This window comes from Sinocyclocheilus grahami, unplaced genomic scaffold (assembly GCF_001515645.1).
Source record: "Sinocyclocheilus grahami isolate Dianchi unplaced genomic scaffold, SAMN03320097.WGS_v1.1 scaffold644.1, whole genome shotgun sequence".
NCBI classification, from domain to species: domain Eukaryota; kingdom Metazoa; phylum Chordata; class Actinopteri; order Cypriniformes; family Cyprinidae; genus Sinocyclocheilus; species Sinocyclocheilus grahami.
Window position 1 is genome coordinate 348,756 of NW_015505823.1, and position 13,441 is coordinate 362,196.

Consider the following 13,441-nt stretch of genomic DNA (forward strand, 5'->3'; position numbering starts at 1 on the left):
AGATTGGGGGGCGTTTCTGTGAGGTGGGAGATTTCAGGGGGAGCTTGATTCACATGCAGTCACTTTGGAAGTGAAATGTTTCTTAGAAAAACATCTTGAGCAGAGGATGTGGTCAGTCTGTCAGATTCGTGGTTATGGGCCTTGCATGCAACAGAAATGCCATTTTCCTTGAAGAACTAGAAGTCTATTTTTTAGACGATGAGATTTTTTCCACTGCCGTGTTTTCACGAGATTCACTGAAGCTGCAGCGCTCTGTTGACTGAAGAAGTAAATGGACGGAAAGATCAGGAAGGATTAATATGTGTCGTGTCGAACAGATGTTGAAGATCCTGACCTTTAAACAACCTGCTGCCACAAAACACACACTTACGGTCATGGACAGAAGCTGTAAGCAAAGAAAGGTTAAGAAAACAGGCTAAAACTGATGCTGATTTGTTTAACGCTGAATATACAGATTCAAACAATTAAAAAGTCGTAAGGCAAAGGTGTGGTGCTTAGATGTTCCTTTGTGTAAAGTACAGATCAAATGTGCTGCTGGAAGTCCAACCAGGGCTTCATAAGACATAAGATAAAAAATAGGATTATTATGAGAGGTTTCTTGAAATCATATGAAAAGGAAAAATAGCAGTAAGTGAACAAGTAAAGAATCTGAAATGAGAATATAAAATATAAATCAGAAAAATTAAATGTTAGGACTTTTTTATTTTTTTATACTGTTGTTTATTTATTTGTTGTTGTTTATTTATATAGTGTTATTTTGTGTTTTGTTTTATCTAAATATTAGGAATGTTAAAATTGTTTATTTACTTTATTATTGTTTTTTTATTTTTATATTATTACTATTACTGTTATTATTTGTAATATTTAGTTTTGCTAAAGCTAAGAATCAGAAACTTTACAAATATTTTTTTATTGTTGTTTTATTTATTATTATAGGATTTTTTTTTATTTATTGTTGTTTTTTGTTTTTGTTGTTATTAGTATTATTTTATTTTTATATCATTATTATGTGTTTTTTGCAAAACCTATATATCAGAAACTTAAAAATATTGGGACTGTTAAAATGATTTGCTTATTGTTATTTATTTATTGTTTAAAGGGGTCCTATTATGCTTTTTCACTTTTTGAATTTTAGCCAGTGTGTAGTGTGTATGTTTGGGCATAAAAAAGATCTAGAAAGTTACAAATCTCAAAGTCCACTCCAAAGGGTGATATTTCGTTTTTTTTAAATCCCTTTTCAAGAACTACAACGAATGGCTCGTTTGGACTACAGCGTTTGTTTTCCGGAGTTTTGTGATGTCACAAAGCGGCATATTAGAAAACTTAGTTTCATAGCTCTCTTTATTCTATTGCATTTATTTGTGCTGTTGTTTGCAATTTTATTTGTTGTTATTTTATTACTGAAAATAAAACTTTGCGTTGAAGAAAAGTAGATTTTTGTTTGTATATGCTGTCAATTATAGTTCTTAGAAAGAAAATCAAAATCGGCATTGGCAGATCACACTAACAGGAAATCGGAATCGGCCAAGAAAATTGCAATCGGTGCATCTCTAATGATACGTGTCTGTGAAGCGTGAAGAGACTGCTATATAAATAATCTGCTTGTTTCTGCATGTCTCTGAATATGGCAGTGGCACCGTTTTATACTGAAGTACGCTTGACACTGCATGGTGTTTTCAGCATCTACATAAACATGAACATCACCAGAGCTGCTCTGAAAGAAAACTTAAATAAACATTTCCAAGTTTTATTTGAGAAAAAACATTGTCAAATACACTCTGAAACTCAAAGGTCCACTACAACCCGTCAAAATAAAAGTTTGATTTAACTTGATATTAATTACAAATATATTAGCATTGTAATGTACTTCAAAGTTAAAATAACAACAATAATAATATTCTTCATAATAATGAATTTATTTAAACATTATTTTTAAGGAATATTATGTTTGTCCATGTTTTAACTTTGTATACCTCTGTTGTGCAGAACTTTGCCAAAAATAAATGTTGTAAAATTTTAATTTGATAACATTTTAAAACATTAATTAAAATGTTAAAGGGGTCCTATTATGCTTTTCACTGTTTGAATTTTAGATAGAGTATAGTGTGTATGTTTGGGCATAAAAAAGATCTTCAAACTTACAAATCTCAAAGTCCACTCCAAAGGGAGATATTTCGTTTTATAAAAAAAAAAACCTTTCAAGAACTACAACGAACGGCTCGTTTGGACTACAGCGTTTGTTTTCCGGGTTTTGTGATGTCACAAACGGCCCATTAGAATAACATTTAAAATAATTCCCACCTACGGAAATTGGAATGGTTGGGGGGTGGGGAGGGGCGAGGTCGTGGTTAGAACAAGTGCATCAGACGAGACGACGACGACGACGACGAAGTGCTGCTGTAGCCTCAAGTTTTCACAAGTTATTACACATGCAGCTGAATAATTATGTATGTAAATATGTATAATTATGAAAACGTTTTTATAATAAATTGCTGACAGTACAATACTGGACAATGATGTAATCTGCAATTATGAGACTACAGTGTTTTCCATACATTGAGTGCGGGTGTTTTTATATCACTGTATTTCTGAAGGAAACCGACTGTCTTCAGAAAATTGGATGTCATTTTCATTTAATATTACATGTAATGTCTGATAAAGCAGCGTTTGTGAGCGGAGCGGAGCGCTGCTTTGTGTACAGCCATTACCGGGGAAAGCTCGATCTCTACCACGCCAACAGCGCCTCCTGCTGGCAGAGAATGAGTTTGCATATATATGTGCCGCCTGGGAAACACTGGACTATGGTATAAATAAATTCAACTGTATAACAGTTTCACTGCGATTCATGTTATAATGTTAGAATTAAATAACAATAAACACAACACATATGCACTTATCTGTACATAGTAATGCAGTTATTTTTAAGCAGTTGTTGGCATCCTATCTAAAACTTGATTTAGCCAAAAAAAATAATAACCACTCTATTGCAATATCCGTGCGTGCAAAGGTTCTGCGCGATCCTCTTGTTCAATATTCTCGGGGTCTGAATCCGGCTCAAATTGATTTGGTAATATTGATGCCATCCTTAACTAAACCGGAGCAGACGTAACTTGTTAGGTGCGTTCGACTTCATGCGGTGCTGCGCAGACCGATCGGTGGCTGACTTGAAGCAGTGCATGCCGGTTAGAAATTTAGCCGACGCCACGTCACTGTCACGTGTGGCATCAAAGTACCGTGATAGCGTTTCGAGAGCAGCCGGCTGGCGCAGCTTTTTCAGAGCGACTGCAGGAGCGCTGATGACGACGCAGCTGTTTCACGATTGGCCAGATTCACCGCATGACAACAATGACGTGTGTTTCTAACATCTTCAATTCCAATACTGCTCACAAATCTGTGTTTTTAGAACAGTAAAAGCTGTTTTACTGTAGTCGCAATGTTATATCACGTTTATCAAAAAAACACTGATAAAAGCATATATACCCCCACTTTATTGGTATTTAAACAGTATATGTTTGTTGAACTTTATTCTTGAACAGATGGCGATGTATTAAGCAGTATATAATCAGTATATATGACCCTGCAGCACAAAAGCAGTCATAAGTCGCTGGGGTATATTTGCAGCAATAGCCAAAAATACATTGTATGGGTCAAAATTATCGATTTTTCTTTTATGCCAAAAATCATTAGGATATTAAGTAAAGATCATGTTCCATGAAGATATTTTGTAAATTTCCTACTGTAAATATATCAAAACTTAATTTTTGATTAGTAATATGCATTGCTAAGAACTTCATTTGGACAACTTTAAAGATGATTTTCTCAATATTTAGATTTTTTTTGCCCCCTCAGATTCCATATATTCAAATTGTTGCATCTCGACCAAATATTGTCCGATCCTAACAAACCACACATCAATGGAAAGCTTATTTATTCAGATTTCAGATTTTGAAAAATTGACACTTAAGACTGGTTTTGTGGTCCAGGGTCACATATATCTGCTGCTCATGAAAATGTTTCTGAAACGTCTGTGTATTTGACAAATATTGCATGTCATCCACTTCATCTGTGATAGAGTATGCAAACACCACGAGAGCGTCACTACCGGGAGCAGAAAGTGTCCGACTTGACATCTCCGTGTTCAATTCCGCCCCCGACTGCAAGCGGCTACTCTCGCTGATCGGTCTGCGCAGCGCTGCATGAAGTCGAACACACCTGCTGCTTTGGCAAGGGGCGTGGCAGTACTGAAACACCGTCTAAGCTGTTCGCCAATCACAATGCACTGGGACAGCTAACCAATCACAACATATTTCGTTTTTCGGAAGGCGGGACTTCATCAAACCCGGAACTAATCGAGCCGTTTGTGCCAGGCTGGGGAGAAAGGTATTGTAATAATGTAAATTATGTGAAAAATAATGCGTTTTTCGAAAAACACCAAGCTTGAGAGCATGTTCTAGGACACCCCCAAAACAAAATCAAGACTTTGTAAAAGAGCATAATAGGACCCCTTTAATTTGTTTTATTTTTATATTATTGTTTATGTATTTGTTGTTGTTGTGTTGTTTATTTTATAGGATTATTATTATTTGTGTTTTGTTGAATCAAATAAAAAATGATAAAGTTGTTTAATAACTTTATTTTTGTTTATTATTATTATTATTATTTATAGTATTTTGTCTTGCTAAACCTTTGAACAAGAAATTTTTTAATTAGTTGTCGTTTTATTATTATTATTACTGTTATTATTATTTTATTTTATAGTATTATTTGTATTTTTATTAATATTTTATTTTTATAATATTATTTGTTTTATTTTGCTAAACCTATGAATCAGAAAACATAAGAATATTAGGACTGTTATTATTTGTTTGTTTCAGTTATTTGTTTATTTTATAATATTTTATTTTTGTATTTATTTTATTTTGTTTTGTTTGTACTGGGTACCTTAACACATCAAGTTTTCCCCCCAGTATAATATAACTGGATAATATAGCTCCTATTATACTGGAACATATGTGGCTTTATTAATGGGGCTCTGAGCAACATAGGACAAAAAAGACTGATAAATACTGATCTAGATTAATGGACAGTGCTCAAACCGTCAGCAAAGGAGCAGGATTTGTCATTTGCATGCCATATGTGCTGTGTTTTGGAAAAAACACTTAATACTTCAGATAATTTTGTATCATAATATCTTACTCTTTCCATGCCACGGCTGTGTGAGAAGCATGACAGCTGAATGCAGAATACTGGAATAAATTCGATTTTTAAGAAATGGCTTTAAAATAGCATGCATTGAGTTAGCCGTCATGTCTTTGTCATGCAACATGTCTGTGTTTCATGTCATCAGGACTGTAAATGAGTGCTACAAACAGGCGACGGGGCTGGTGGTGTCCAAAATGACATCGGAAAACTGTGAGAGACCTCAGAGGGGAGTCCAGCGGATCAGAGCTCATGTGAATGATCTCCTCGCCTGCCCTCTGAGGAGGTATTTAAAGAGTGTGGACAGTCCGTCCATCCAGTGGTACAAGGTAGAGAATGCTTTGTTTATCCCCATATCTGACGAAGTTCGCCTGAGAGGCCTTAAAGCCATTTTAAAAGTGCATTTAAAAATTAAAGTCCTGCTATTATGGTTTTCCAAATCTATTTTATGATAATTCATTCTGTTGAACAAAATGCATTTAATCATTTTGGAAACTTTTTTTAAAATTGCATTAGTTTCCATGACTTCTCCAAGTCTTAGGAATCACATTATGCCTTGATTTAAGATTAATGTATTTGAATTGCAAATAAAATTGCCATGCATTTGGATGACACAGTTTTATATTCATATATTTGTCAGTCATGCATAAATGAAACGGGTCAGGTTTCTGTAATAGTACTAATAAACTGAATATGTTTTAAATACACAGTGAACAGGTTTATATATTTATCATCAGTAAAGAAACTTTTTTTTAAATTGCATTAGTTTCCATGACTTCTCCAAGTCTTAGGAATCACATTATGCTTTGATTTAAGATTAATGTATTTGAATTGCAAATAAAATTGCCATGCATTTGGATGACACAGTTTTATATTCATATATTTGTCAGTCATGCATAAATGAAACGGGTCAGGTTTCTGTAATAGTACTAATAAACTGAATATGTTTTAAATACACAGTGAACAGGTTTATATATTTATCATCAGTAAATTTGTTTCAGTCTCATACATTTTAACTGATAAATACATTTAATTGTTTTCACAGCGAACAAATTTATGCTGATTCTAAGCAATTTGTATAAAAGCATTTTAAAAATGATTAAGTAAAATCAAATAGATCCATATGGTTAATAACAAACTATTCCATGATTTTTTTTTTTTAGTTGTTTCTTTATGTATGGCTGACTAATATGCATCACGTTAAGTTTAGTAGTTTGTTAAAACATTGTAATCCATATAGATGGAAATTGTATATGCAATTAAAATATGTAAATATTAAATTCAGGCCTAATTTGTTGAGTGTGGGGACCTTGATTTTTAAATAAATAGGGTGGATGTTTAAGGAACAAATTAACCCTACTTTAATTCAGTTCGCTAAAATTCACAATAATAAAAAAGGGAAAAGTGGTAAAAACAATAAACCTTAAACATTAATATTTTTCAAACATTACAAACAAGTAAACATTATTTTTAATCATATGACTTTCACAAAGTGAATCTTATTTTGAAAATATATATATATTTTATATATATATTTTATATATATATATATAGTTTTTTTTTTGTGTGCTTTCTAGAGGTCTGCTACCTGACCCGAGCCCAACGGGTCCCGAAATACTTTCGGGTTTCGGGTCGGGTTCAGGTTAATGTTTAATGAATAGCTTCGGGTTCGGCTCGGGCTTATAGCTAAACTAAAACTATATGCAGTAGGCTACGCTGCTTTCATAGACGCACGCACACACATTATAGCACACGACAACACAGCACGGAAACTTTTATTAAAAGTTTACTGCTCAAACAGTAAATAATGGTTTCAATTGCCAGCAAAATTCACATGCATAAACTGACAAAAATGTATGCCTTTAATGCAGAATATGTTTCTTCCAATTATAGTGTCTACGAAAAGCATAAATTCAATGTAATTACTCTCAGAGGGTAGTTGAGAAACCGACATGGCAATATACATTTTGTTTTATTTTGGATCTGTGCACCTTTACTCATTCATTCAGTCTGACCCCTAGATTTCATAGTTGATGTAAACTCTTTATCTTTGTCTCTGTGTCTGCTTTTCTCTCAGAACTGCAAGCTCCTTCAAGAAAATGAGAAATTTGCTCCACATAAAGATATGCTCAACATACGCAAAGTACATCTCGATGACGCCGGATTTTACACCTGCAAAATGACCTTTCGTTTAGCTGGAGTTATCCGTGAAATGGCCGAAACTATAGCGTGTGTAGTGAACGGTGAGCATTTACTGCACAATGGAAAGACTGTGTGAACATAACGACAATTTGCTGAAAATTCATTCACTCTCAGGCCATCCAAGGTGTATACGCATTTGTTTCTTCATCAGATTTGGTGTGACTTGGCGTCTCATCAATGGATGCTCTGCAGTGAATGGGTGCCGTCAGAATGAGAGTCCAAACAGCTGATAAAAACATCACAATAATCCACAGCACTCCAGTCCATCAGTTAATGTCTTGAGAAAAGCTGAAACAAATCCATCATTAAGACGTTTTAACTTGCAAACCATTGCTTCCGGCTAAAATATGACTCCATAATCCATAATAATGCTTCCTCCAGTGAAGAAGTCCATCTCCTGTTGTCTCTCACATCAAAATCCAGCCACATATTTGTTTAGAGCTGTTTTGGCTTGTAAACGGTGCTTGATCTGTGCACATTTCTCTCCTGATTCAGACCAGAACACATTTTCACTGGAGGAAGCATTATTATGGGTTATGGACTCTGATTTTAGCAACGGTTTGAAGTTAAAAACATCTGAATGATGGGTTTGTTTCAGCTTTTGTCTTCTCCAGATGTTAACTGATGGACTGGAGTGGTGTGGATTATCGTGATGTTTTTATCAGCTGTTTGGACTCTCAAGCAAAACGGTGCTTTTAATTACTGGTATATGATTATTATTTTTTTTTTTAAATTCTTGCAGATGAGTATTTAATGAAACCACGAGTGATCGAGCCTGTTAATGAGATCATCAAAGTGGAGAGGGGTGAGCTCCACATTTCATTTATTTATTCTGTATTACCATTTATTTCTCTCTGGTTTTTAACCTCTCAGTATATGTGCTCTGTACACATGAAGTTCAGTAACCACATCCTACAAAGAAATGCAACAAAACTGCAGTTTGTGCAGTGGTGGCCAAAATGATTGGAACACTAGTATTTTCTCCAGCTGAAAAAATGGTTTGAAGTCAGTTATTTCTATCTTTTGCTGTCGTGTGTCAGTAGGAAATCTCAGTTTACATCTCCAAACGTTCATTTTGCCATTAAAAGTAATAATCGAGTGAGATTTTAGTTTGCTGCACACAGAGATCTGATCTGATCATCATCAGTCTGTCTGGAGTAACATGAAGAAACAGAACAAACTGAGACAGACTCAATCCAGAGGAACTGTGGCGGCGTCTCCAAGATGCTTCGCATGACTTATGAGAGTACTGCAGACTCACCTGTGTGTGTTTGTTCATAAGGTTCATCCTTCAGGAAAGACTGCATCTTCGAAGTTCAGGGCAAAGGCATTCCCATGGTTGACGTGATCTGGAAAGTCCTGCTGGAGTCTGAAGAGGAGTTAATCTCCCGAAACACGTCACATCGCGTTCATCAGGAACCCATGAAGTGCGTACTGAAGTTAGCTGTGTTTCAGATAAGATAAAGATCGGTTAAGACTTGAATTTGGTCAGTTTTGGTGTGGACAGTCTTGATTTTAGGTTTGAATAAATTATGCTTTGTTGTTTGAAACCATATAGAGACTAGACATGTCATGCATTTATCATGAATATTTTTTTTTTTATACATAATGTTAGAAAATACTCAAAAAAGATGAAGCACCTTTAATTTGTGAAGTGTTTAATTCACTGGATAATACTAAAATTGCCATTACCACTATTATTATTATTATATATTTAAAACTTTTTTCAAATAAAAGTATAGCAGTATTGTGATGAATGTCATTATTGTGAATTAATTATCCTTTGTTGTCTGAGTCCATATAGACGAGACTTGCATCTATAATTCATACTAAATAGAGAAAATACTCAATAAATTTGAAGCGCTGTATGTTTGCGAAGTATTTCATTCATTGGTTAATACAAAAAAAGCCCTTAACACTTGATTATTGAATATAATAAACATTTTAATGGAAAAAACAACTTTGTTATGATATGTCGTCATTGTGATTATAAGACTTGTATTAATTATCCTTGTTTAAAACCATATTGACTAGATTTATATATATTATAAATAATCTATTGATTTGCATCTATACATTTTCTGCTAAGAAGAAAAAAATAAGATGAAGCATCTTTCATTTAAGTATTTCATTCATTGGATAATAATACAAAAATAACTGTTGCCACATTATTATTTAGAATAGTTATTAATAATTCTACAATATAATATTATACATAAAAACATTTTGATATATATTTTTCCCAGTAAAAATAACTTGTGATATATCCTTCCTGTGATAAGATTTTATTATAGACTTTGTCGTGTAGTTTCTTCATGCATGCATTGAAGAGAGAATAGCACAGGCAGACACACAAAGCACATGTTCATGGATTTTCACACAGTTTTGGAAGGTGAACATTTCTGTGTATTAGTATATATGCGTATATTGGTGAGTCATATGTTTTTCCATCAGTTGAAGTGTAACCCATGTGCTTTCCTCGTAAAGTGAAAGGCAGATGGAGGATGGCTATCGTATTGTGCGAACGCTCTCGCTGTCTGCCGTATCGGAGGAGGATTTCTATTTAAACTTCACCTGTATGGCATCCAGCAGCCGAGGACATCCGAGCGCTCAGATCACACTCGTCCCTGCAGGTGCGTTACTACAACACTTAAATAAATACTACTTCAACACACACATCGTTCTCTATTAGCCAATTCAGTCGATAAATATGTGCATTTTTATTGGCTCAAAATCCTGCCACTCATAACTGTACATCAGAGCATTTTCACTTTCAGTGTCGACAGCAAACGACTACTTGTTGGAAACTTGTCCGCTGGTTAAGGGAGCCGTGGGTGTTTCTCATGCAGTCAGAGCTGCTGAGATTTTCCTGCATGTACAACAAGAGAAAATAAAACCTTTTTTTTTGTTTTTATTTTATTACAAAAAATTGATTGGGTTGTCCAAAATGTTAAAGGTTAATTATCATGAAACTATTTAAGTAATCAGTTTTCATTAAAAATGAGTTTTTATTAAACATAGTTAAATGATTATACGTCTTTTATGTTGATGTCATGGTTCGGGGGACTTAATGTGTTAATATATTTATTGACTGATTTAACTGCATCAATTTGAAATAATTCCAGAAACTTTTTTTTGTAATTTAATAATTGTGTGTATTCTCAAGTTCAGTTTCAAATCGAAGCTTTTTTATGTCAAGAAAGTGTTGTTGTTTTGTTTTTATCAGATGAAAGTTACAATGACGATTTAAAATAGAATCCAGGTTTGCTGTGCTTGTCTGTAGAGCTCAACTAGCACAATTTGAATATTTTATATTTACAATAATTTAATAAAATCATGTTTTATTCTTATTTCTAAAAAAAAAAAAAAAAAGTAAACATTACTATTTCAATGTAAAAGAAAAAAATCAAGTATTTAAGAAGTCATATAAAATTTTTATTTTACGGTACCACTGTAAAATTACAATACTGATAAATATTTATGCTGTCTAAATTAAATGTTAATGAATCATTTGAATTTTTGTATTAGTTTACAACCCTAATTTTTAAATATTTAATAACATCTTGAATGCCCCTTAATTTTCTTAACTAATTTATTTACTTTTATTTATTAAAATATGAATGTATTAACGGCTGATGGCATCGTTTTCATGACGGATTTGGTTTATTTAATTCCCTGCATTCTGTGTTTGCAGAGCAACGTGTTTTAAAGTTTATATGCATTTCTGTATGCATTTTAAAGATGGGCAAGCGTCAACGACTAGTTAAACGCTGGTTAAAGGTGCTGTATGTAGGATTGACACCGAGTGGTTGAACTAGGTATTGCAGTCCAAATTCAAAATATTGAATTTGAAATATTGAAGGGTTTTTTTTCACCTGGTCCCTCCTCCTCAGACTTGACGCACACGCAGGTTGCCAGATTGACGACACCAGCAGCCATCTCTCAAAATGTATTCTGCTTTTATTATACCGTTGTTGATCATAACGTTTTTTGGATGGATGTCGAGGCTTTTTAGGATGGCCAGAAAGTTCTATTTCCCGCTCTGAACCCTTTTGTTTGCCAGCTTCCATGACTGAAATTAAATACGCTGTGTTTCCCGCCAACTGGCAACCCGGGGTGCCGAAATACAATTGGGTAAACTGGCAGTGGGCGGAGTCACACAGACCAAAACAAAGCCTGACATTCCGGCCCGGAACCCACATTTTCAAAGGAGAATAACTGACTGTAGCATTGCTTTTCAGATAAACAAGTATGTTAACTTGGCATGTTTCTTAAATATCTGCAAACATATTATGGTATTTGTATGCTTTAGTGGAGTCAAAAACGTACATACAGCACCTTTAAGCGAGCAGTGAGCGTTACTCATGCAGTCAGAGCCGCTGAGATTTTCCTGCATGCAAAACGAGAAAGCACAGACCATCAACAAATCTGCACCTTCTTTGTTATTTTCTTTTATTGCGCAGAATTTATTGGGTTGTGTGAAGTTTATGGGTTAACTATCATTTAAATAATGTAAATAATCACTTTAAATAAAAAATTGTCATTATTGAACAATAACATTTAATAAATTATACCTCGTTTATGGGGAACTGATGTGTTAATATATTTATTGATTTGGTTTAACTACATCAATTTTGAATAATGAATATTTGCAGAAAATTGTAAGACAGCTGTGAAATTTATTTATTTTCAAATTTTTATGAATAATTGCAGAAAATTCAGATTATTAGTTTTTTTAATTAATTTACATCCCTAATTTAAATGTTGAATTTATATTGATTTTATGTTCATTCATATTAATTTATATTAATATGACTTTAATATTTAAATTGTAATATTTTTAACGTCTTTTTACAAATATTTGAATATTTAAATTTGGAAAAAATAACAACTTGAAAGCCCCTTTCTTCATTTTATTAACTAGTTTATATACGTTTACTTTTATTTTTTAACAAATTAATGTTTTTACTAAACAAATTGTTTTTATAACAGATTAGTCTTATTTAATTCCCTGCATACACTGAAAAAAATGAAACATTTTTTAAGGTATAGTGGTTGCAAACAATTTATTTTAGCTACAAATGTAAAAAAAAATGTTGAAACTTAGTCAACTAAATTTGTTTATTTAAATGTAGATAAAATAAATTGAATGCAACCACTATACCTTAAAAAAAGTTAGTAAATTCAATTTTTTTCAAGTTTTTTTGTGTTTTCAGAATAACATGTTTGAAAGTTAATATTGCCTGTAAGTGCATCTGAAGATTGGCAAGTGGGAAATAATTTTTCAAGAAGCAAACTAATCTGCTTTCACATGTTCACTAGGAAACGTAAATATAATTTATCTGTCCTGTCCCTTCAGATCCGAACATTTTCTTGCTTCTTGGTCTTCTCCTGGGCTCGGTGGCATTGCTCTTCGTGACGGGTGTGCTTCTGTGCACCATATTCAAGGTGGAGCTGGCCTTGTGGGTCAGGACTGTGTTTCAATTCCTCTACAAAACCACAGGTAGTCAATAAACAGGAAATACACTTCTGCACTTTAGCAGCATTGTGCAGTTACTGGGAAATTACGGCGGTTACATAAACTAGAATTAACACCTTTCAGTGCAATCGCAGCGCTGCAGGACATGCTGAAAATGCATAATAATAATTGCCTTTAATGTATTTATTTTGCATGTTCTGTGCTGTTTGTTTTTTTCTAGATTGTGATGGTAAGCAGTATGATGCATACATCGCCTATCCCAGAGTCCTCGAGGGCTCAAGCGAAAAGGCTGAGATTTTTGCAATGAGCACTTTGCCGCAGGTTTTGGAGGGCCAGTACGGTTATAAGCTGTTCATCCTGGGCCGGGACGGCCTGCCTGGGGAAGGTAAAGCATATGCAACAAAACAAAGCACCGTCATATAAACAGTGTGTTGTGATTTCATATAAGACATCAAATGGTGATCCGACAGCAAACGTAAGCCGAAGTTAATGTAGCTGCATGATTTGGGGGGGAGAAAATCTAATTTGTGGGGGGGGGGGGGGTTCTGATAAACATTGTGA

General features: G+C 33.9%; 1 protein-coding gene across 2 annotated transcripts in view; it reads left to right on the top strand.

The window, feature by feature from the left end:
• Positions 1 to 13,441, top strand: part of LOC107558386 (interleukin-1 receptor type 1) — a 25,654-nt gene that overhangs the window by 9,366 nt on the left and 2,847 nt on the right. For both annotated transcript variants that reach the window (XM_016242052.1, XM_016242053.1), the window contains exons 5-11: positions 5,348 to 5,528; positions 7,277 to 7,442; positions 8,144 to 8,206; positions 8,684 to 8,828; positions 9,889 to 10,034; positions 12,761 to 12,904; positions 13,101 to 13,265. In XM_016242052.1, the coding sequence (XP_016097538.1) occupies positions 5,348 to 5,528; positions 7,277 to 7,442; positions 8,144 to 8,206; positions 8,684 to 8,828; positions 9,889 to 10,034; positions 12,761 to 12,904; positions 13,101 to 13,265 (1,010 nt within the window). The remainder of the gene's footprint in view (positions 1 to 5,347; positions 5,529 to 7,276; positions 7,443 to 8,143; positions 8,207 to 8,683; positions 8,829 to 9,888; positions 10,035 to 12,760; positions 12,905 to 13,100; positions 13,266 to 13,441) is intronic.